This window comes from Topomyia yanbarensis, chromosome 2, assembly GCF_030247195.1.
Source record: "Topomyia yanbarensis strain Yona2022 chromosome 2, ASM3024719v1, whole genome shotgun sequence".
NCBI classification, from domain to species: Eukaryota; Metazoa; Arthropoda; class Insecta; order Diptera; family Culicidae; genus Topomyia; species Topomyia yanbarensis.
In genome coordinates, this window is record NC_080671.1 from 32,592,451 (window position 1) to 32,618,738 (window position 26,288).

Consider the following 26,288-nt stretch of genomic DNA (forward strand, 5'->3'; position numbering starts at 1 on the left):
AATTTTTTTCAAAAACCAGTCAAAAAGTATATGTATTCCGATGCTTTTTTGAAAACCAAACGCCAATACAATCGTTAAAAATACAGCAATATGCAGTAACAGAGATGAAACAGGAAGGCGTCGAAGGAATAGGTAGAGCCGGTGCATTGTACGTGTATATAAAGTAAGTATGTTCCAGAGCATGGGCTGCAGAAGATAACAAATCGAATGATGCGTCTTGCATAGTATATACAAATCATATTCACGAATGTGTTTTGACTCTTTCATCCGCAAAAGCAAAAATTACGATACCGATCCAAACGCATTTTCTAGTTACTTTGCTATAGTGCTTTGTTATACCAAATAACAGATACTATTATTTGGCAGAGTTGGAACTTTTAACTTTTTTTTTGCTTTTAAAAAAATATATTTTTTTTTGAATTATGTACACATGACAAAACACTAACGCTAACGGTTTTGTGGGGTACATTTGTACCCCAAACAAACTTTAAGCAAGCACTGTTAAATTGGTCAAATGAAACAAATAGGTTGTACCTACCTTCACGTAAGTTTGATAATCAAATTGGTTTATGATAAAGATTTCTTGCAATTAAAATAAACTGTAACGGAAAAATAAGGATTTGGACTCATAAATTTGGTGGTACTTTGGTGTCATTATGGCGGCTCCAATTTATAAAGGGCACATTATTTTTTTAAAAGCAGATAGTTTAGGCCATATTTATTTTCTAGAGACTTTCTTTATTCCATCAGACCTAAACCTAGCTTCACTTCCGCCAGGTTTCGTTGGTCATGACACTCATATGGTGACGGGATAATAGCACCATTATCAAATCAGTGATATATATGATACAAGCATTTTCTGTCAGATTGTTCCCGGGCTGAGCTGTTGCATGATCCGGATTCCTTCATGAAAATAAATGAATTTCCACGAACTTAACGAAATGATCGCAAAAATTTTGTGTGTTCTGTTGAAGCCATTAACGGATTTTTAAAATTTTGGAGTCGTTCCGAGAGCTCCATTGGAGATGTCGAAGCATCTCTATTGGCGCGCATACCGTATAATCTGAACCATAAAATAACTTAGATACCCAATCATAGATCGTCCTAACGCTAATGATGGGACATCAAGAACACGTCAAAAAATGATTGATACCCTTCGATACAGGTTTGACCGTTCCAACCAGTAACGTGGGTGACGTCATGTAAACTGTCGAATACGAATTGCCAATTGTCATAGCTTAATTTAATACATGTAATAAATTATACGATACTGCCTTGCAGGAATGGTTTCTGATAAAAAATCAGAAATTTTGGTTAATTACGACGGGCAAGGTTGTTGGAAACTGTGACCATTAAGCTTTCTGTTTCCCCATGAGTTGACCGCCGATTTAACTTAATTTCCGGTTAAGATATCAACGATTTATCAAGTTTCTCAGCACGTTACAAATTTGACATTCAATAATAGTAAATATAAATGCGGATTCTACTCGGCAGTGATTTGTTTTTCCATATGCAGATATAACTCAATGCGTATGGTGCTACTTCAGATTCGAGTGATTCTACTATTCTTAGATGAGTCAAGGGTCCAGCTCGGGTGCCTAGAATTAAAAATCTTCGAGACCTTTGGTTGATTCTCCGTATTAGCAAGTTGGATTCGGATCGGGCTTCTCAAATTTTAAATTTTCGGGTTCGGGTTGGGTTCGGGTTTTCAAATTTTAAAATTCTCGGGTCGGGTCGGGTTCGGGTTTTACAAAATTTTCATTCTCGGGTACGGGTCGGGTTCGGGTTTTTAAGTTTTAAAATGTTCGGGCTCGGGTCGGGTTCGGGTTTTTCAAATTTTATAATTTCGGGCTCGGGTCGGGTTCGGGTTTTTAAATTTTCATGCGGTCGGGTTCGGGTCGTGTTCGGGTTCGAAAAAATTGAAACCCGACCATCTCTAGTAAGTGGCTCCTCGACATGGAAATCTTAGAAACTAACAGGAATTTCTTCACGGGACATCAAAAACCCAAATTGTCCGTATATTTCATACCCATGGTTTAATCTAGGATTAACACGAAACGTTTGGTTAACTTCCGTCTTCCGACGTAGATCTTCCACAATTGTACCATTATTCGTCAGGGCCGAGTTAATCCTTGGTACCAGATATTGAAGTTGTCGGTTGTCAAGTCCGAATCAATGGCAGACATTGTGCTCCTATACATAGCACCTCATTTGGTTAGAGACGACTTCAACTCCCACGGTATGCCATAGGGTTGTCTTCACGTTGATGACCGATCTATCTTACTGCATAATATTCGCGACAATTTCAATATGATCATGACTAAGCTTGAATTTATCATTGTATTCGACCTCAATTAGTGATTGGAACAGCTACGCGTCCACTATATCCGAACAATTGAATCAAAACAAGAAACTCCTCCGGTGGAAACATACAAGGCTTGATTATCGACACTGCGATTAAAGGTCAGACGAAACGAGATCCGGCGCAAACAGCAGTGGACGGTTTCTCTTCGCGCTCAGAATTGTGCTTGAAAAGGTCCTATAAGAACTTTTTGAATGTCGGATCGCCCTTTTTTCCGAATATACGTAACGTTAGAAACGCAAATGAAAAACTTAATGAATGCTGGAAACGCGGTTATTGGCACCGGTTTGTCGAAGGATTAACAAGAGAAATAGTGTTTCATCTGGCGGCTAGGTCCTACGTTGTGTATTCTATTGAACCGTTGATCGGAATGCACGGAACCAAGAATCCTTTTTCGGTGACAACAGCATTCCATATAGATCTACACTCAAACAATTGATGTTGCGCGATGAAATGATAATACTTTATTTTAACGTAATGATTGCTCTGGTACACACAAACGTATATGGCATCAAAGATGCTCGCGCTAAACATTGTAGTGCGCATATCACTGTAGCATTCTTTAGATGATGACAGCTATGCATCGCTTCTATGCTAATTATTATGGCAGTAGTGGTGAGGGTGATCATAAAAGAGACTGTGCTTCATACATTCTCCCCACAAATCTGATGGTTATATATTTACCCATCAACAACCATGCCCACATTATTAGAGTTCCAAGGATGCTCGCCATTCGATGAAGTATGGAATGCACTCTTTGCATTTTATGGGGAAACATGGAAGTTTCTTAGTTCTTCATGTGATAAATCATATCAGATTACCTTAGTTTGAATTATTTTGCATTGCTCCATTTCTGATAATAAGAAGGCGGAGTCACTACTAAGTGTTAGAATGGCAATGAGAAAAGGCGTACAGTTAGGCATTAGAAGGTGATATTCATGAAAGATCACATAGCTTCAACGAGTTTTGCAGTATTTCTGATCAGAGGACGCTCGAAATTTCGTGGAACAATGGAAGGTTAGGAATCCCAAAGGCACAAACAAGCCTTGGTTCAAGGAGATGGATAAGACTCGTGACTTCTTTCGGATGATTTTTCGGGTCATGTCCAGTCATTATACGTTGGATGAGCATCTCCGGTGTAGTGGAGTCGTGGAGAGCGGTCTCAGCACTTATGATGACAATTATCGCAACATTAAACATGTTGTCTTGTCGTGCGCCTAGTGCCCTAACGCCAGATCTTCGTTAAACGAATCCCTTCGGCCTCGTTCCAGAACCGAGATGTGCTAGCTATCCTCGATCTCCCTATATGTCTCTCATATTCAGATTTTTTAACGCGATAGATAGCCAAATTTAGTTATTTTTTTCTCATTTAATTGGGGGCCGTTCATAAACCACGTAGACTCATAGGGGGGACGGGGGGGGGTCTGGCAAAAGTCTACGTTTTTCTACGAGGGGGGAGGGGGGGTCTTTGAAAAAGTCTACGTAGACTTTTATTTTTTGTTATTCTCGTATTACTAATTATGAATGGGATTTAAAGAGAGTTGTATTCAAAATATCGGTCTGTTCAGTATTTATGCAGAAATTTCAAAGCTAGTACACTATTGAGATAACTACTGGTTAAGCGACCACTCAACCCAGAACCCACGATTTTTTTGGACAACCTCACACGTTGTTGTTTTTGCGTATATTTTGATATAGTTTTGATCTAGGAATAATACAAAATGACAGTTCTAAAGACGATCGCCCAAAATGCCTCTCGACGGAAGATTTTGACTGTGAAATCATCTGAGACACCCCTAGTTAGCAGACATGCATGGACCATTAACCTTCCGGCAGTCGCGCTAGTGCACTGAGTGCACGCTGCTCTGAAAATCTAGCGAAATCGTCTTAGGACACCAGCAGCTGCTCGTTCAGTGGGCCATAAGCGCGACTTCCGGAGGGTTTAATGCATGAACCATAAAAAGTTAAAAAATGGTCAAAGTTAAGCATTGTAACAACAAAACACCCGATTTTTAACAATTAATGGATTAATTTTTTAATTTTTATTTATTGATTTCGGTGGTTAAAGCAGTAGTGTAGTTAAACTTCTACAACAAAGTGTTTACTCGAGTTAATCAGTTTCTCTTGCAATCATTTACACTGATTTCAAAATCTTTAAACACCCGTTAAATTTTACGTCTTGATCCTATGCAACTCCGTGCAAACCGGCTCTACTATATTTATCTTCGAAAATATTCGGAGTTAAACTTTGATACTTTGCGATAATACTCTAAGGTGATACGGCTATTAATTACATAATAAATATAAATAATTTTGGGAAGATTTCAATAGCTTCGTTCCCTAATTCAAATAAGGCAATTTAGATTATCTTATTATCTTAGAAATATTGAAATTTGTACACGAAAAGTGAAATTTGTGTGCATGTTTGGTTTATTATTTTAGTCTAGATGATAGTACACATTGACAGTATTAATTTGTAATTGTTTCTTATAATTTAACAATTTTGAATTCATCAGTAAGGCTCAAAAAGTGTTTAGCAATTCTGCATTGTTGGTGTAGGTCGCACTTCGGCCACAATTTAAGCTAATTATAGCAATATATCTTTTTACATATATTTGAGTGACCAACCTTGAAAAGAAGTATTCCGCTACACAAACGTTGGAAAGCACCTTGAATCGGTATTAATTGATTTGATCAATCATAGACAAAAAACCAATGTGAAAAACCTTTCTTTAATATTCAAATAGCTTGAAATAAATCTGAACGCTAATTTTTAATTGAACATTATAATGTGCTTCTTGCTAAATTCACATTTCCTGCGAATAAAAAAAATTAAAAGTCTACGTAGACTTTTGACGTGGGGGGGGGGGGATTGGTAAAAGTCTACTAAGGTCTACTAGGGGGGAGGGGGGGGTTAAAAATTCTCAAATTTCGGTCTACGTGGTTTATGAACGGTCCCATTGATATGCTGTCTTCTACAGAGTTCCCAGCGGATCCACGGAGGGAACTCGGCGATCCGGTTCATGATGTCCTGTAGTATTCTTCCGTATGCCAAAAATCTGCAAGTTTAATTTCTTCTTTTCCCTAACATTGATGTCCGGCCTCTCTTCACTTTCCCTGATACGGTCTCTTCTACTCTTATGTTGAAATCAATTCCTCTTGTGTATATCCTTTGTCTTTCTTATAATAAGCCTAATAGAGTTTCTCCTTGTTTCAATTGTTAATCAAATAATAGTTTGTGCTAAAAAATAACAAATTGTGTGCTAAAATATATTCCCCCTAGTATTACTAAAAAGTTTAAAATTTAAACAAATCCTAAATATTATACCATATTTTCAAGAAATTTAAATTGTGAGCCAAAAGACATTTGTATCTCAATAAAAAAATGAAATTATTGTGTATCGAGATTTTCAGACGCTTGTATTTTATGCGCAAGACAAATATGCGGTTAATTTCAGGTTTTAGTTTGTTCCAAACTTTCGAGTGAGTATTTCCCGTCTCGGTTATTTTCGAGTGGGTAGTACTACCCATACTACCCACGCTATCCGCCGGCCCTGCTCAGTGGAACTAAATTTTGAAATAGCCCCATTCGAAAAATTTTCTGATTATTTTTACATATGTGTTAGTAGTTCAATACACCCCATTGAAGTTAGTCGGAATATGATTGACTGGTTTCTGTCAGAAATCCTGTTCAAATCATACAACCGATCCCTACTTGGGATCGGTTGTTTTATTTGAGTCGGAAGTTCGGCGAAAGACATTCGGAATTCCGATTCAAATTCCAGTTGGGTTTAACTGTGAGCTTTTTACTCTTTTTTTACCTTTATTAATTGAGCCGAATTTGGGAACTGTAAAACGAAGTCTTAGGAGCATTGAGATGAAATCTGGAGCACGATTGTCACAACTTTAAAACATTTTTTAGTGAAATTGGTGTCAAAGTTTTAGTTTTTAAGCTTTGTAGGTCGTTTGCCTAAAACTTTCATTAATTGTTGTATGTATTTTGGAATAATCAAACTTTTCCGCAAACGTGCTACTAATGAGATGTATAAGTGAGCGTATACCATATGTAAGGTGATAAGTTTCGGACGCTCGGCAACTTTAAGGCGTTGCGAATATACCCCCTTCAAGCCTGCGTCATCCAGAGGGAGGATTCTATCCGTGACTTCGACAACTTCGTTTCGCAGACCACATTTTATAAATCGAAATACAGTCGATTTTGTGGATTTCAATGCACTGAAATCTTTATACTACGCACCTTGGAGTATGCTATACTAGTATGGGTGCCATACAACGCCGTTCAAAGTAACCGGCTGGAGCGCCTTCAGAGAAGCTTTGTACGCTTTGCTATCAGAAAATTGCCTTGTAACGACCTTATCCGAGTTTTCTTGCGTAGCCTTTTCGCGGTATTTATTTTCCACCTAAAAACTTTAGTGATATCAATTTTGATTAATAGTAAAATTTATCAACGTTTTAGGTTCGTCAAACTCCTAGAGCTTTCGGAACACGCAAAGATCTCTCTGCCGCCACACGCAAATATTTTGAAATGTTTCAAGCTTCATTAGTTATCGTAACTTATTCGTTCTAAGGCATCACCGACTTGCAAAACCGTTTCTATGGCCTTCCGACGGTGAACGCAAAGATTGTTTTATTCACAGCTGATTTCTGCGTGTTGATAGCATAACTCTACATTTTTTCACACAATGCAGTTCAAATAAAACCGTTTAGATTCGCTGAATTATTCATGATTCCTCCTCATCACTGTAAATAATTGATTAAGTCGATTACATTGAAATCAGGTAAATCAGCAGGAGGGTGAAAAATCTGCAAACGTCGGTATAGGCACGTGTTCGTATCACTGTAGGTGTCTGTCATCGATGAAAACTATATTTTCACAGGCTTTCAAAATGACAAAAACTTTTTCCGAACTTACTATTGATCTATTTATTAAAATTCTGAAATACCTGCTCAAAACAGCTAATTCCAGTAGCTAATACTAAGCGATCCGATCAATGACAGCTAATTATGCAGGCATGTAATTTGCTGAGAGTTTTAACCCCCGCTTAGAGGATCGATTAAAAGAGTTTTGTTTTTATACTGTTTGTATAAAACTGTTGCGGCGAAGCGATTACAACCGCATTAATTGAACAGATTTGGTGGACGAATAATCAAGTAAAAGTGTTCTCAACCCAACAACCCGACCCGAGTTCGGAGTCACCGATCCCAGTCACACGACGATGCTGTTCCTGCTAAGCCACTTCCTGGTGGTGCTGAGTTTTCAGTACGGGAAAGCTTATGTTGGTATGCTGTACAATCATTTGCACAAGTGAAAATGTGCCTAAAAAGTGACTTATTTTGATGTCTTCCAGCGCCAGTTCTTAGTGTCTGTTCTCGCAGTAATCCAAATATGGAAAAGTGCATAACGAATGCTGTTTATCGGATTCGCCAGAATGTGGCCAATGGGGATTACGGTGATGGAAGATCGGCTACCAGACTGGACCCGATCTATTTCGATAAGCTGGCTATCGTCAATGGACAAGGATTACGATTGATTCTAACCAATGTGACCATTCAGGGAGCCAGTGGTTTTGAAATTAAGAAAATTCGGTTCGTGGGAACAGCGATGGTGGAGGGACTGAGAAGTGAAATAATTGTAGGTTTTCTTCCTTGTGTGCTTCTAGAGATCATCTGGCGGAAAGGAAGTTTGATATCGTGTCAAAGATACCGGTTATGCAAATTAATGGGAAATATGATCTCGATATGAATGTGCTGTTGATGAAAACAACCGGGAAAGGCCATTTCAATCTTGTACTAAGTGAGTATTGATGATGATAAGTGATGCCTGACATAGTGATGATTAATTATTTAAACTGATAAAAGCACAAACTGCTGTAAACTGGTTTACTGAATAACTAGTGTGGTTTTTACTTGAGACTGAAACTGATGCTATTCTGAACCCTAACTAATCTCAAACCATGCGTTTGACTTCAAGCAAAAAACCACATTAATAACAAGCTTAAATCGAGGAACGTTGTCTAAACCGAAAACATTTGCTTTGACAAGTTTTTGAACAACGAAAACGTGCCTTTAAAATAAACGCATTAGATATCCTCGTGTCAACAATAATGTTTTGTGTCATATCAAAGAATGAGTTGCCTCAGTTATTTTGACCTGTTGAACCTGTAGACATGCATTACTGAGGCTCACGATCGTTCGGACTCTTAAGTACAATTAAACTAAGGATCGCCGTGTAATTTAAACAATTCAAACATGCGCGAAGAGAAAATGATGGTCCTACGTCATCCGCCTGCAAAAAATGCTCGTAAAATATCTTGCTTCTATCAACACATTATTTTGATAACGTAAATTAGTTTCAATTTTCTTCGCATAGCACAGTAGTTTTTTTCGTGCGATCTATTAATTACGAATAAATCTTTGAATTTGGGTCAATGACGTTTTCGGAGCAATTTGTGGACATTACAAGCCCTTGAAAATACATGTTTTCAACAAAATTGTAGGGATAGTTTTTGTCAAAAACTTTACTGAAGATACACAGCCTTTATATTTAATGTTTTCAATACTTGTTGTTTGCGAATGACCCCTTAAAAGTCAATTCATTAATATAACTTTCTAAATATTATCCTGACAAGTTTGGTATATTTCGTATAAAGGTTTGAATTACCAATATAGACAACTTTCTGTAAAACAACATTGGCTGATCTCGTATACTTTCGAACTAATTCGGAATTTTTTGAAAAAATATAGCGTTTCAAATTGTAATTGGCTTTTTGCGTTGAAACTTCTGAGTTTTGTTCGCTGTTTTCAGAATACTTATCAAGAATAGCGAGGACTATCATTTGCTGCTATTATTTTAGTGATTAATCCTTTTATAAGTTTTTCCAGTATTTTTTTTGTAAACGAATTGACGTCTTTGGCAAAATTGTTAAAATTGCTTTCGTGAATATCTTTGCTGAACACACTAAGTGTCACATCTCTTTGTGATGCGACGCACCTTCCTTTTAAACATCTCCGATATATGTGTGCCACAGCCCTGTGAACTGGGCGCACCTTTATATTTCGATCTGTGCGTGACTCAACACAACCCTGAACTGTCATCCTACCAGTCGAGTGTAAGTAGAAGAAAAGTTGCAAGTCAGCAGTCAGTGAAATCATACGGTAGTGGAAGATAAAAAGCTATTTCAGTAAAGCAGTCAGTAAAGGCAAAGTGGAGGATTTCTAAAAGTTAAATTGAGTAGCTTAACACTAAATCCTGCAGTATCGGGTCAGTCAGTACAGTTTATTTATTAAAGCTTAAAACTACATACATACAGAAGGTAAAATTAAAAACTGAAATCATGCAATAGCTTAACCTAAAATCTTATGTTATAGAAACTAAATTTAGTACGAAGATAGTACGGGCCGTTGTGTCTAGTACGGATAGAATAGCAGCAGAAGAAACTAAACGTGAGTACTTGCTCTATTTATGTAAAATCAATATTAATTTGCATTTATCCCCGAAGGGATTTTATAACTTCTGTCATCAAATATATTAGTTACAAAACCGGAAACTATTTCTATCTGTCCGATTGCTAGCGCAACATTTTATAAAATCCGTTTATCGATCGGGGGCTCTAGTCGGTATGTCAAAGAAAGGTGACGGTCAGGGAACTTCCCCAGTAAATAATGCTCTACCGCCGGGGGTGAGCTGCGACATATGTAAGAATCCGGATAACAGTCGGATGGTAGCGTGTGATTCGTGCCAGCAGTGGTTTCATTTCGCCTGTGTTAGTGTGGATTCAAATGTTCAGGATGAGGAGTGGAGTTGCAAGAGATGCCTTGAGGCGGCGATTCAACTTCCAGCCGGCGCATCTACACCTAACACAGACACTGGAGTGATACCAATGCCCGGAACCAGGCTAACGGAATCTAATCTGGAGCAGTACGTGCAGAAACAGTTGGCGGTGATGCAGGCGAGCTTTGAACGTATGTTGAAGGAGAAAGATGATCGGCATCTGAAGGAGCTCAAAGATCAACGGAAAAAGTATGAACAAGTGTTGAAAGATACGGAGCGACGTGTGCTAGAGCGTGTGGAAAAGCAAAACTTAATTAGCTCAAGTGGGGGTGGATTGACGGCGAGTTCAACCGGAAATCAGCCGGTACAGATGGTGTTCAGTGGATCTGGTAGTCAAAACCCGCAATTGTTAGGCAGTAGATTAACAGCGAGTTCTACGGGCTATCAGCCACAGCAGGTGGCCAGCGGAGGATCAACGACAGGGGCGACCGGAAATCAGCCGTTATTGCCATGGCCGTTGGGAACCGGACCGACAGCAAGTTCGACGGAAAATCCACTGCCACAAATTAATGTACACGAGGTGAGCCAGGGCGGTGAGACTCTAGCGCATGAGTTGATGTTGCTGGAGGAGCAGCAGGCATTAGAGAAGAAGCATATGGAGGAGCGAAGCCGCCTTCTACAACGGCATGCGATGTTCGGCGGAGGAGCAGCCGGTGGAATCGGACTGAATCCTCAGGCGACAGCATTCCAACCGATTGGTAGCGGTTTTTTTGGTGTTTCTTCGCTAAGTCAAAGTCAGATTTCAGCGCGTCAAGCTGTCAACAAGGAGCTTCCCATATTTTCCGGGAACCCAGAAGAATGGCCGCTTTTCCTAGCATGCTACGAGAACTCGACCAGGATTTGTGGATATAGCGACGAAGAAAACATGCTTCGACTTCAACGAAGCCTCAAGGGAAAGGCAATGGAAACGGTACGTTGTCGTCTGTTGCATCCTGCCAACTTACCGGGGGTTATAGCGACGCTAAGAACCCTGTTTGGTAGACCGGAAGTCATCGTCCATTCGCTGGTGAATAAGATCAGGGAGATGCCATCGCCGAAAGCTGAAAAACTGTGCACGCTGATCGATTTCGGAGTTGCAGTTCAAAACATCTGCGCGACCATCACAGCTTCAGGTCTGGACGAGTATATGTGCAACGTGGCGCTACTCCAAGAACTGACGGAGAGATTGCCGCCATCTATTAGACTGAATTGGGCGTACCATCGGCAGGGACTGAACAGAGTCACTCTTTCGGAATTCGGAGACTGGCTCGGGAAGTTGGTTGAAGCAGCGAGCATAGTCACGATGCCATCTCTTAACATCTCGAGACCAGAGAGACGTGGAAAGAAAGACGACAACTACATCAACGTGCACTCAGAAAGCAACTCTAGTTGCGAAGCTGTCTCGTTAGATCGCCCAATTACTGCATCAAAGGGCTGTCTCGTATGTTTGGACGAATGCAGCGGTCTGGACACGTGTGGCAAGTTTCTCGCCATGGACTTTGGGTCCCGTTGGACAGTTGTAAAAGAGCAAAGGTTGTGCAGAAAGTGTCTACGGAGGCATTACGGTGCCTGCCATGTGAAAACACCGTGTGGAAGGAACGGTTGTTTGTTCATGCACAGTAAATTGTTGCACGACGACAAGCGGTATAGCAAACGTTTGACGCCTGAACCAGCGCAGCAGCCTAACGAGAGTTCAACACAGAGCTGCAACACGCATTCGAAGAGGGCGGGTAAGGTTTTATTTCGGTACGTGCCTGTAACGATCTACGGTAAGGGAAAGCAAGTGACAACCTATGCTTTCCTCGACGATGGGTCGTCGGCGACTTTGATGGAGCACAGCCTACTGAGAGAATTAGATCTTAAAGGAACGCCATATCCATTGTGCCTGAATTGGACGGGTGGCCACCAGCGGGAAGAAGATGAGTCGGTCTTACTGACCTTGAAGATCTCCGGTGTAAATGACACTCGCGAAGTGTTCGACCTCCCAGAGGTTTACGGTTAGGGATCTTTCCCTTCCGAAACAGTCGGTCTCAGTCTCGCAGTTGGCAACGAAGTACAGCTATCTCAAAGGTTTGCCATTGAAATCCTACGATGATATCTCTCCACGGATCCTTATAGGGATGAACAATTGCCGCCTGGGTCACGCCCTGAGAAGTGTCGAAGGTGGTGAGAACGAACCGGTGGTGTCCAAAACCCGCCTCGGATGGATGATATACGGACCTTGCACCATGGAATCTGGAACGACGAACTCCGGCTATAGCAATTATCACAGTTTCCACATCTGTCCCTGTGTTAGGGAAGAAGAAAGGGATCTGAATGCGGCACTTAAGGAATACTACTCAATTGAGTCGTTGGGAATCTCTGGTTCACAAAAATCACTACATTCAAAAGATGAGGAGCGCGCGATTAAAATTCTGTCAACCGAAACACGACTGGTTGGAAATCGCTACGAGACCGGCCTATTGTGGCGCTATGATCAAGTACAGCTACCCGACAACAAGGGAATGGCTGCAAAGCGCCTAGCTTGTCTACAGAAGCGAATGAGACGGGAACCTGAATTAGCTGCGGCGATGCGATCGAAAATGCTTGAGTACGAGGAGAAGGGTTACATTCGGCGCCTGTCGGCAATGGAGAAGGCGGAGAAACATCCTAACGACTGGTATCTACCAATCTTCCCAGTAACCAACCCGAACAAACCAGGGAAGCTACGAATCGTATTCGACGCGGCCGCCAAGGTCAACGGCGTCTCACTGAACTCGTTCCTCCTAACGGGACCCGATCAATTGGTGTCACTGCTTACAGTTCTGTATAAGTTTCGCGAGTTTCGCGTCGCCGTAGTGGGAGACATTCGGGAAATGTTCTTCCAAGTACAGATGAAGAAGCTAGACCAACGAAGCCAGATGATTCTGTGGAACAACGGTAATCCGGAGGATGAACCCGAAGTGTATGCGGTAGCAGTTATGACGTTCGGTGCGGCATGCTCTCCGAGCTGTGCGCACTATGTCAAGAACCGAAACGCTGAAAGATTCGAAGAGCAGTATCCACGAGCGGTAGAGTGCATAAAGTATGAGCATTATGTCGAAGACATGTTGATGAGTATTGAGACTGAGGAGGAAGCTGTAAAACTAGCCAGCGAGGTACGATTTATCCACTCTCAGGGAGGATTCGAGATACGCAATTGGTTATCAAATTCCCGTTCAGTCATCGATAACCTGCACGAGGTCAGTACCACGGAAAAGAACATGAGCATCTGCGCGGAGATGACGACAGAAAAGGTGCTCGGAATGTGGTGGGACACCACAACAGACACGTTCACATTCAAACTATCACCGAAGCACGATGCGCAGCTACTTTCCGGCGTCAGGATGCCCACAAAACGAGAAGTTTTGAGAACATTGATGGCAATATATGATCCTATGGGACTCATCGGTAATTTCCTCATCTAGCTAAAGATCCTGTTGCAGGAAATCTGGCGTTCCGGGTGTGGCTGGGACGACAAAATCAATGGAAAGCTGGCCGAAAAGTGGCTGACGTGGATTGAAGCACTGCCGAATGTCCACCAAGTTCGGATTCCTCGCTGCTACAGAATTGTAACATCTGCCAAGCCAACGAACGATGTAGAATTGCACATTTTCTGTGATGCCAGCGAGAACGGGATGGCTGCTGTGGCCTACTTCAGGTTCGAAGAGGAAGGAAAGGTGGAATGTGCGATGATTGGATCTAAAACACGTGTAGCCCCTCTGAAGTTTCTCTCTATCCCTCGTCTTGAGCTGCAAGCTGCCGTTATAGGAGCTCGTCTAGCCGAATGTATCGTCAAATCACATCGAATGAAGATCGTGCGCCGCGTTTTCTGGACCGACTCCCGTGATGTTGTATGCTGGTTACAATCTGACCATCGGCGCTATAGCCAATTCGTTGCCTTCCGGATCAGCGAGCTGCTGGATACAACGCAAGTGGATGAGTGGAGATGGCTACCAACTAAAGCGAACGTAGCGGACGAAGGCACGAAGTGGAAAAGGCTGCCGGACTTTCGGCCTAGTAGTCGCTGGTTTCGCGGACAGGATTTTCTTTGGGAATCGAAGAGCAAATGGCCTGGTGATAATCGAGATCAAGGATCAACCATAGAAGAAATTCGTCCCAGTGTCCTACATCATACAGTCACCGAGCCACTAGTGAGTTTCGAGCGCTTCTCCAAATGGAAACGTCTGCTGAGATCGATGGCATATGTCCATCGTTTCATCATGAACCTTCGTAAGCGTACCGAGGGGACCACCACCGAACTGGGGCCACTAACGCAGGAAGAGCTGAAACTGGCCGAAAGCACCATTTACCGGATTCAAAAGCAAGCGTATCCTGACGAAATGCGACTGATCCGTAAGAATGATTCAAATGCTAATCCGTGGGAACGTACATTGCCAAAAACCAGCCCATTGTACAAACTGAGTCCAGCCATCGATAACCACGGTGTCCTACGGATGCGAGGGCGTATAAACGCATGCGAATGGGTCGACGAGGCGACCAAAAACCCAATCCTGCTTCCAAGACGGAATCTCGTTACCAATCTGGTGCTCGCGGATTACCACGCTTCGTACCGTCATCAGAATCATCATACAGTATTGAACCAGGTTAGATTGAAATTCAACATCCCTCGCCTTCGTTCGGAGTTCGACCGTGTTCGCAGAGACTGCCAGCGCTGTAAGATTCGACAATCAAGACCGCAGCCTCCAGCAATGGGAAACCTCCCACCTGCGCGGTTGGCGGCGTTCCAACGACCGTTTTCCTACACAGGAGTCGATTATTTTGGGCCGATGTCGGTGCTAGTTGGCAGACGAACAGAGAAAAGATGGGGAGTCCTGCTCACCTGTATGACAACCCGAGGTGTGCACATCGAAATCGCATATTCACTGACGACAGACTCGTGCATTCTAGCACTGCGCAACTTCATTGCGAGAAGGGGCGCACCGCTGGAAATTATAAGCGACCGAGGAACGAACTTCGTCGGAGCTTCCCGGGAACTACGCGAGAATCTGGAACGGGTCGATGAAAAGAAGCTCATGATCGAATTCGTCAGTCCTAACACGAAATGGACTTTCAATCCACCGGCCGCTCCACATTTTGGTGGCTGCTGGGAGCGCTTAATCCACTCGGTCAAGAAAACCATGAGTGACTTCGACCTGCCGCGGTTACCATCGGATGAGATTTTGCGATCCACACTAATGGAGATTGAGATGATTTTGAACACAAGACCGCTCACTGACATAACCCTTGAAAACGATGACGAGCCCCCCCTAACACCAAATCACTTTCTGTTAGGGTCCTCTGATGGAACCAAGCCCCCGATCGCCTTCAACGACGGACCAATCGTACTGAAGCAATCCTGGAAGATGGCCCAGCTATACGCTGACCATTTCTGGAAGAAGTGGGTGACCGAGTACCTGCCTACATTGACGCGCAGAACTAGATGGTTCCTACCCGTTAAACCCATCCAGGAAGGGGATTTGGTGGCGATCGTGGACTGCAACCTCCCAAGAAACTGTTGGCCACGAGGACGTGTTGTCGAGGCAGTCCAAGCCAAAGACGGACAAGTTCGCCGTGTGACCGTGCAGACAGCGAGTGGACTGTTACAGAGACCAGCGTCCAAGGTTGCGGTGCTAGACGTCGGTGCTATCGGTGGTAAGCCACTTGAAAAGTAGTGGCGTACCGGGGGGAGTGTCACATCTCTTTGTGATGCGACGCACCTTCCTTTTAAACATCTCCGATATATGTGTGCCACAGCCCTGTGAACTGGGCGCACCTTTATATTTCGATCTGTGCGTGACTCAACACAACCCTGAACTGTCATCCTACCAGTCGAGTGTAAGTAGAAGAAAAGTTGCAAGTCAGCAGTCAGTGAAATCATACGGTAGTGGAAGATAAAAAGCTATTTCAGTAAAGCAGTCAGTAAAGGCAAAGTGGAGGATTTCTAAAAGTTAAATTGAGTAGCTTAACACTAAATCCTGCAGTATCGGGTCAGTCAGTACAGTTTATTTATTAAAGCTTAAAACTACATACATACAGAAGGTAAAATTAAAAACTGAAATCATGCAATAGCTTAACCTAAAATCTTATGTTATAGAAACTAAATTTAGTACGAAGATAGTACGGGCCGTTGTGTCTAGTACGGATAGAATAGCAGCAGAAGAAACTAAACGTGAGTACTTGCTCTATTTATGTAAAATCAATATTAATTTGCATTTATCCCCGAAGGGATTTTATAACTTCTGTCATCAAATATATTAGTTACAAAACCGGAAACTATTTCTATCTGTCCGATTGCTAGCGCAACACTAAGTATTTTTTTAAATGCTTTAGAAGCTATAGCTCGTTATATTTGGAGGTCCCTTAAAATATTTTTTTAAATTCCTTTTTAAATTATCATTTCTACGAGGTTCATACGTTCTACCAAGTTATTCCAATCGTTAAAACACACATAATTTTTCTTCTTTGGAGTATTTTCGAAAATATTAAAGATTTTTTGAAAAAACAATGTTTTTTTGCAAATTATCTATAACTCTCCTGGAGATAACGAGAGACAAGTGCAATCTATTGATATTTATAGTAGCATTTCTAATTGCAACCGACTTTTGCCCGCTCTTTATTTTTGAAACTTACGCGCAATTGTATCAAAAATTGCCCAATAACTTAAGTCACAAGATATAGATTAATAATATCTTCTAGACAAGACGAAGAACTTTCTGGAACATGTTGAAGCTGCGATATTTAGGAAGTTATGTTAAAAAAAAAGGTTTTTTGAGGATAATTTACCAACGGTCTATAACTTCGAGTGTACTATAAATAGAGACTTTAGGTCTTCAGTAAAGATATTCGCAAAATCAAGTTCTTTTTTTATTGTGTTCAAATTGTTTACATTTACATTTTTATATCCTATTACTATACCTAGCATACATCAAGCCATTGATCAAAACATTTTTTATAATATAGTCGATTGTTCCATCTATTATCTCTGATTCCTTTCTGGAGGCAAAACAAGCTGCTATTAGGATAAGTTTTGATGATGAATGAAATAACATACATGGTTAGCCAAAGCGCTGCTTTTTCTTTTTGATTTTTGGTATCTATTCGCCAACTTAAAATATTTCCAGGGTCTACTACAATTTTGAAACGGGAACTCAAAGTTTTCCTAAGCCATTAAGAAGCTATGTCCTAGATTTCCCCATAGGTTTTCCCAACATAGTTCCGGAAAATGCTCTACGACTTTGGAGGCTGTATTTCTCTCATTGCTGAAGTAGTTGTACAGTATTTGTACTGATGTTAACATGTTATTTTGCTTCAGTTGCAAAGCAATCTCAAGCCATTCCTTTGTATTTCTACTCAGCGCTTGTTTTTTGGTGAAATACAAAAGGGTAGAGTCTTCGAGATTCTCACTTCCACATCCGCGCAGCGTATTTTTAATGAAAAAAGCCTTATGGGGTTTTCGATTGATTGACACCGGTGTAGTGGAGTGCACTGAAACTGCACCGTTTTTGCACTTTCTAGCAGAACTAGCAGAAAACTGGGTATGTTCCACTGACACTTCTGCTAGAAAGTGCAAAACCGGTGCAATTCACTACACCGGTGTCAATCAATCGAAAACCCCATTAGATTTCGCTTCTGGATCGACGAGCTTTATTCTACCTTGCTCAAAGTCGAGGTACAACTGATTCCGCTCCACTTAATTTTTTTTTATTCATTTCGTTTATTTGATAGGCACAAATGCGTTAGCTTGGCGGTGCCAAATTCTTTTGTTTTTACATTTTGGATATTTTAAAACTAGGAGGTTACAATGTTGAAATATTTTTTTTTTATAAAAGGGAAAAATTTTACAGCTATCTTAAGACTAGAAATAAGATTCTATATACAACTTTAAAAATTTGTTTGGGTCCCCAGATAAAACTTCCAATTATCCTCCTCAGCTTGGCAATGTGCTTATTATCTGGGGGAAAAATTTGGCAAATGTACCACATTTTTGACAGCACGAAAACATTCAGCAGCCATGACCTCTCAATTATGTTCAGGTTACGTATTCTGTGCGTGGATAAGCGATATCGGATGTCATCAACCAGCTTATAGTAATTCCGTTTGATAATGGAGGACCATTTCTCATTGAAAATGACTCACAAAATCTTGATTTCGTCTGCTTTCTTGAATTGCTGCGGATCACTTTTTGCGTTGTTGAGACGAATGAATGCTGATTTATGTAGGTTAAGCTTTATGCAGGATGCTTCTGCATAGGAGTTGATAATTTGAAGGATCAAATCAAACTCAGCGTCATCCCTGATGAGTATTACTTCATCGTCCGCGTACGCCAACACCCGAATGAATTTTCCAGTTAGTAAAACTCCCCGGATGTTCAATGAAATTTTCCGAATCAATCCTTCAACATACAGTACGAAGAGAAGCATAAATCAGCGGACAGCCCTGGCGCACAGAACGGTTAATTTTGATATCCGATGTGAGAAAGCCATTAAAAATAATCCGTGATGAAGCAGTAGAATAGAGATTTTTAATGCAATTTATAAATCTTTCCGGAATTCGAAACTTCTGTAACACCTTCCACAGGAAATCGTGGCTCACCTTATCAAAAGCTTTTTCAAGGTCAATGCTTAGTAAGAAAGTTTTGAAGTGCTTCGATTCAGTAGCTATTGTAATAATCGATCTTAAATTAATTAAATTTGAAGAACATGACTGATTTTTTGTACATGCTACTTGACCTGGTGCCAATAAATGTTCTACTACAGATTGAAGGCAATTCCCCAGAATCTTTGCAAATATTTAGTAATCTGTATTCAACATTGAAATTGGTCGGAAGGCATCTAATGTTTCAGCGTTTTTCACTTTCGGAATTAATATAATTATTCCGGCAGTGAATTCCTTAGGTGACTTTAGAGAACCATCCAAATAGCGATTGAATAGGTGCAGTAGTTCATTCTTTAAGGTCTCAAAGTAGGTAGAGTAAAATTCGTACGAAATCCCATAGGGTCCAGGCGATTTTTTCTTCGTCGCATTTTGTATCACGGTTTTAAGTTCAATCTCTGTGATTGGTCTAACGAGGTCCAGCATTTGCTGATGGTCGAGTGATTTGGAGATATTATTTAATGATGTTGCTACATTTTCCAGATTAGGGTCTTCTTTTTGAAATATGTTCGAAAAATAATCTTGAACAATTTCTTTCAAACGGTTAGAATCTTGAATAATGTGGATACCGTCTTTTAATTGAAAATTACCCGAGGTGTTGCACTTATGCATTTGATTGGACACATGGAAAACGCTCATTTTTCCCTCTCTATTAAGGATATATTCGGATAAATAGTCGAGTAAATATGCCAAGTTTTCAACTGTTCATAGTCCGCAACGTATATGGATGAGATTTCATCGTTCGTTAGGAGACTGTTGTTAAGTTTCCAATATCCTCTTCCCCGCATACACAGATCTGATTTTTCCCCGGGCCCCGTGGTGGTGGAGGAACGCTACGTGGGAAGCTGAGCTGTAAGCAACCGGGCGGGTCATAGGTGGTGGATAATGCTTAATCGCGATAGCAACTAGTTGTGATTCGCGACCCGAACCAGCAGCGGGGGTTGACTGCGGGTGTGGTAGGACGAGGTAGTGGGCCCTATACGTCCTAGGCCTAAATACCACATGCCCTAAAGCAGCCCTGACAAGGCGAGCCAGTGCCGCCTTTAAATAAGCACTTAGCCCAAATCCCTCTCCTCCCGTTATCCTTCCTTCCTTCCTTCCTTCTGCGGCTGTTCGCCCATCTAAATATGGAAGCTGTTCTTCAATGTCAGCTTCTTTCACCGAACAGCCTAGATAAGCCGTGTAGTGTCGGTAGTGGTTGTTTCAACCGGCTAAGAATTACACTACGGACTACCTGTTTCAGTGGTAATAATCTACCAAACAGGGAACCCCAATTCCATAGTGTCATGCGACCCGTGCTATGGGTAAAATTGTTGAGGGGGGTTTAAAACATTCTCAATGGCGAACGGAGCCTGGGAAGAGTCGGGCGAACTCCCCAGTATGCTGCATTACGCAGCGGAACGTTCACTCTACACACCTTTTTTTTCACCGATGATCCACTTAATTTTGGCGAATTTTTGTTGGCTGGGGGTTTGCAGAGACTCTCGGCTGATGGTAGTTCGGTGAAGTTTTGTTGAGTCTCGATTATCAAATTTCGATGTGTACAGATGAACCTGCCCAGAGGCCGTGTGGTATCCGGCCTAGAATTGAGCCACTGGAGTCCTGCTGCCATGTCGTAGGAGGCGACTGAAAGTAGGAGACCCTAAGTCAAGGTGTAGTTCCGTGCCGAGGACTTAATGATTGGAGGGTCTAAAATATGCCAGTCGCGCACGGAGCATTTTGGGTTTTGCCCTTGCTGTGTTATGCGAATCTCTGACACAGTGGACCATTATTTTCTTCGCAAATCGTGGGAATCAAATGATCATGTCCCATTTAAACCTGATATGGCTCGCTAAATGCGTTAACATCCCAACTCGCTTGGTGTCCTCTAGTTGTTGTGCAATTTGTGTTGGAGATGAAATGTACAGTTCTCTAATCAACAATGGTTAGAATAGCACAAGTCAATCTCCAACATAAACGTACAGCAACTATGAATTTATCTCGACTCATGCAGGAAGGTAAAGCTTCCATAGCATTGGTTCAAGAACCGTATTTCCATAAAGGAAACTTCTATTTTGGAAAGTTACTTAACACTGCCTTCATTGCTTACAACAAGACAGGCATGACTAACCCACGTGAAATGCCTCGTGCTTACATTCTTGCAAATAAGGCTATTGACGCGTGTCTCATATCGGAGCTCACAACTCGCGATATCTGTGTTGTCACAGTTACATTGACTGTCGGAAACGTAGACAAAAAATATATATATTGTTCAGCATACCTACCGCATAACGAATCATCTCCTTCTGATGATTTCAAAAGCGTTGTATCATATTGTAGCAGAAATGGGCTTCCGCTCATTATCGGCAGTGATGCGAATGCTCATCACATCATTTGGGGCAGCTCAGACATCAATCTGAGAGGCTCTGAACTGATGGAGTACATAAGTAGTGCAAATCTCCATATTCTGAATGTGGGAAACCGACCAACTTTTGCGAGGTCTGGGAGGGAGGAGGTGTTAGACATAACACTTTGCTCTGATAGAATTTTGCATGAACTGGGAAATTGGCAGGTTCCAAATGAAACTGAACCGTCTCTATCCGATCATAAATATATATTTTTCGAGCATTTTGATGTCACCTTCAATGTGGTGACATATCGTAATCCTAAATCTACAAACTGGGACCTCTTTTTGGAAAACTTGGCGACTAAATTTCATGGATATTTTCCAACAATTAGTCAACTAGACGACTTAGATGACGTCGTGGATACGACAAACTCATTCATATTAGCATCCTACGAAGAAGCTTGTCCACTTGTACTGTTAAATCGACTAAGGGAACCCCTTGGTGGAGGGCTGAGCTTGATAGAATGAAGAAAGTTATGAGAAGAGCTTGGAACCGGCGTCAGCGTGATGACTCCAGGGCTTTCAGGTCAGCTCGTAGTGCATATAAGAAATGTCTTAGATCTGCAGAACGGGCTGGCTGGCAAAGCCTATGCACTAATGTTTCTAGTCTGAACGAGGCTAGCAGATTAAATAAAATTCTCTCCAAATCGAATGATTTTCAGATGAACTCCTTGAAAACCAGAGATGGTGTTTATGTGACATTCGAAAAAGATGTTCTTAATTGTCTCTTCGACACACACTTTCCAGGTTGTATCGATCCGGAGTTGATCAATGTTCACAGATCTCATTCTGGTGATTCGGACTCGTGGGCGTTAGCACGCACATTGGTTTCCACTGAATCGGTCAAGTGGGCAGTTGACAGCTTTGCTCCATACAAATCACCCGGAAAAGATGGAATACTTTCCGTGCTACTGCAAAAGGGATTTGATATTCTTAAACATGTCTTGAAAAAGATTTTGCTTTCCAGTCTTGCTACCGGGTATATCCCGAAAGCATGGCGAGAAATAACTGTTAGATTTATTCCCAAAGGGGGGTGCTCAAGCTATGAAGAAGCCAAGAGTTTTAGGCCTATCAGCTTAAGTTCTTTTCTTCTGAAAGCTTTGGAACGGATAATCGATCATCACATCAGGAACGTTAGTTTAGTTGAATATCCACTGCACAAAATGCAACATGCATATCAGTGTGGGAAATCCACGATCACTCTGCTTCACGATGTTGTTTACAACATTGAGAAAGCCTTCTCGCTCAAGCAATCTAGCTTGGGTGTATTCCTAGATATTGAGGGTGCTTTTGACAATGTGTCCTTCCAGTCTATTCTGGAAGCGACGCGCGGTCATGGGATACCTGCATGTATCTCAGGTTGGATAAACGCAATGCTTAGTAACCGCATACTTTGCTCGTCACTGCGACAGGCTGAGATACGGAAGTTGAGTATTTGCGGTTGTCCTCAGGGCGGCGTTCTGTCACCTTTGTTATGGAACTTAGTAGCTGACGGCTTGTTGAAGAAACTCAATGAGCTTGGATTTCCAACCTACGGGTTTGCTGACGATTACCAAATACTAATTACTGGATTTTGCATCGGAACAATCTTTGACTTGATGCAACAGGCATTAAGAGCTGTCGAACAGTGGTGTCGACAAGTTAAACTATCAGTTAACCCAAGCAAAACTTCAATGGTTCTTTTCACGAAGAAGCGAATAACAACCGGAGTTCGTCCCTTGCAGTTCTTTGATTCTGAGCTGCTGTGTGCAGATCAAGTCAAATACGTTGGAGTCATATTGGATTCCAAACTGAATTGGTCTGCTCACATTGAGTTCAGAGTCAAGAAAGCGTGCATGGCCTTCGGGCAGTGCAGACGAGCTTTTGGAAAGACCTGGGGTCTCAAACCTAAATACATCTATTGGATTTACACGACAATTGTACGTCCAATACTGTCATACGGATGCCTTGTGTGGTGGCAGAGGGAAGAGGTGGTGACAGTCCAGTCAAAGCTAAACCATCTGCAAAGAATGGCGCTCATGGCGTTGACTGGTGCTTTCACCACGACTCCGACTGCTGCTCTTGAGGCACTTCTAAATATCAAACCATTACACATACACTTAAAACAAGAAGCACTATCATGTGCATACAGACTGCAGGTTACTGGGCTTTGGAACAGTAATCATGTTGATCTTGCTACCAGTCATACACGATTGTGGTCACAAATGGTTACATGGGGTGAAGATATTCTTGCTCCCAGCGATATTACACTCACTTGTAGTTTTCCTTACAGGACATTCCATGTTAAGATTCCCTCTCGAGAGGAGTGGTTGTCTGGCTTTATGGAAAGACAACAACAAACGCAAGTGGTTTGTTACACTGACGGTTCTCTGATGGAGGGACGTGCTGGTGCTGGTGTCTACTGTCGTGAAATGAGATTGGAACAATCTCACTCACTAGGTAGATACTGTACTGTATTCCAAGCAGAAATCTTTGCGATTATGTGCGGGGTGCAATCGGCCCTTCAACTGAGTTTGTCCGGCAGAGTTATAAACTTCTGCTCCGATAGTCAGGCTGCAATCAAGGCCCTTAGCTCAGACAAATCCCGGTCCAAGCTAGTGATCGCGTGCCGAACCCAAATCGAAGAACTAAGCATTGTCAACACTATCTACCTTGTCTGGGTGCCCGGACATTGCGGTATTACTGGAAATGAATAGGCTGACGAATTGGCCAGGGCAGGTTCAGCAATTGACTTCGTTGGTCCTGAGCCCGCGCTGCCAATTTCGACAAGTTGGATAAGGGAAAAAATACGGTCCTGGGCTTCGTCCGAGCACCGCAATTATTGGAGAAATCTACAAACGTGTCGCCAAACAAAGGCGTTTCTAGAACAACCATGCCCAGTGGTTTCGAAAAATCTCTTACATTTTTCGAAGCTCCACCGCGGCATGCTGACCAGGGCTTTAACCGGCCACTGCAAACTCAATTATCACATGGCAACTATTCAGCGCGCTAAGTCTTTTTCATGTGATCTTTGTGAATCCGACTACGGAACCTCATATCATCTGATATGCAACTGTCCAGCGGTAGCGCAATTGCGATTTCGAGTCTTCAGCCGTCCTTATATAGACGAAACCATGTTTGGTCGACTGAAACTCAGAGACATACTAAAGTTTCTTATCCAATGTGGTAAAGAGCTTTAGGCTTATTCGCAGGCAAGTTGAACTACTTGTGAGTTTAACTTACCTGTTGTTTATTTTTTGTTTTGTACTGTTATTTTTCCCACCCTTCCAAGTCTACTTCCCCACACCTCCTTGTCCTTTCCTTCCGCTCAGGAAATGATGAAAACACACGGCAAGGCACAAATCCCCGACTATGTACGGGGAACGTGCCATTTGAGCCAATATATTCTGATTCCTGATTCCTGATTCCGCAACGTATATGGATGAGATTTCATCGTTCGTTAGGAGACTGCTGTTAAGTTTCCAATATCCTCTTCCCCGCATACACAGATCTGATTGGTTCACTTCATATTTCATTACCACTGCTGAATGATCTGAGAAAGCAACTGGAATTGTTCGTATATCAACGACCTTTCCAAGAAACTACTCAGTAACATAAAATCGATCTAATCGTGAGGCGCACTCGGCTCTGAGAAATGTGTGCTCAACATTATATCCATTTCGCTCATTTGCTACGTCCTTGAGCTGCATCGAAGTTACCAAATCTTTTAAATCAGGACAAAAGTTCGTCGTTGTACTTCGACTGTCTCGTTTGTTAACAACACAGTTGAAGTCTCGCCCAACTATCGTTTGTGTGCAATTACCCTTCATAACGTGAGGTGTAATGCAATTTCTGAACAATTCATCCCTGTCGCGCTTCTTGTTAGTCCCGGAGTGAGCATAAATATTTACAAGATTGATATCATCGCAAACAATAGATAAAATCCGTCCATTTGGATCGTAAATTAAGTTTCTGAAACTTTGATTTTTCCTGATAAGAATGGCGGTACCTTTGTCTTGATCGCTTATGTTCACAAACGCTCTATGCGTGCTTATAAATGAAAGTCTTCAAATAAAACTTCTTGCAAGAAAACAAAATCTAAATTTTCGTTGATGATAAAATTTTTGGGCAAAGATTTGTTGACGTTTGTCCTAACACTATTCAGATTAATAGTAGCAATTTTCTTCGCGAAAGTCATTTTAGAGAATTCGATAACTTACACATTAAATGGTGACACGCTGTCATTGTTGTTGATAGTGTCGTCACGCTTGTTAACTTGCTGTTGTTTGGGCATTGATGACTCGGCTGACGTTGTCGTAGTGACCGGGTTTCCCTTATGTTTTCGTCTTCGACTCCTGCTGCGGGTACGCTGAGATTGTGCTGCCAGCAATGAATTCCCGTCAAGCTTTCTCGCAACTGCTTCGGACCCTGGTGAACTGGAATCTTCTCGTTTTTTCGGGCGACCTCTCTTACGTTGCTCCTACCATGCTTCTGTGTTTCGTTCTACATCCATGATTCCTTCTACGCTTTGTGTCTCTGATGGTTGAACTTCTGTTGTTATCTGCAAATCTGCTGGCGAACTTGTCAAACCTGTCGCTTGACCTGGCACCGATGGGTCATTGGGGAGCGACGGTGATTTCGAAACGCCTCCGATATTCAATGTAGGTTGGATGCCATCGGGACGCTTGCCGAGAGTGGTCATCTGGCAGACCTCTAATCCCGTGGATTGAGGATTAAGAAATCGTGGGAGTAATGACCGAGCAGCAGCCACATCACTGTAAAGTCGGTCCTGTGCTGGAGTTTTCGGGACCTGTGCTGGACGTTTAGGACAATTCATTTTTACATGATCGGGGCTTCGACATATGAAGCATTTGTTCACAAGACCATCATAATATATTCTGGCTTGGAAGTGTCGAATCCGAATCTGCGAGGGAATTTCCTTAGTTATTTCCATATACAATCCGCGAACTGTTGAGAACACTGGGAATCCGGTGTCTTGATGGTATCGTTCTCGTACTTGCTGTCGAATAATGCCATATTGCGATAAAACCATGTGGATT

At 41.9% G+C, this 26,288-nt stretch overlaps 1 protein-coding gene across 1 annotated transcript in view; it reads left to right on the top strand.

Annotated features, from left to right (window-relative positions):
- Nucleotides 1-7,496: 7,496 nt before the first annotated feature.
- LOC131682126 (uncharacterized) overlaps nucleotides 7,497-26,288 on the top strand; it is a 28,869-nt gene continuing 10,077 nt past the window's right edge. The window contains exons 1-3 of the mRNA XM_058963361.1: nucleotides 7,497-7,660; nucleotides 7,729-7,966; nucleotides 8,041-8,174. Of these exons, the coding sequence (XP_058819344.1) occupies nucleotides 7,597-7,660; nucleotides 7,729-7,966; nucleotides 8,041-8,174 (436 nt within the window). The 5' untranslated portion in view covers nucleotides 7,497-7,596. The remainder of the gene's footprint in view (nucleotides 7,661-7,728; nucleotides 7,967-8,040; nucleotides 8,175-26,288) is intronic.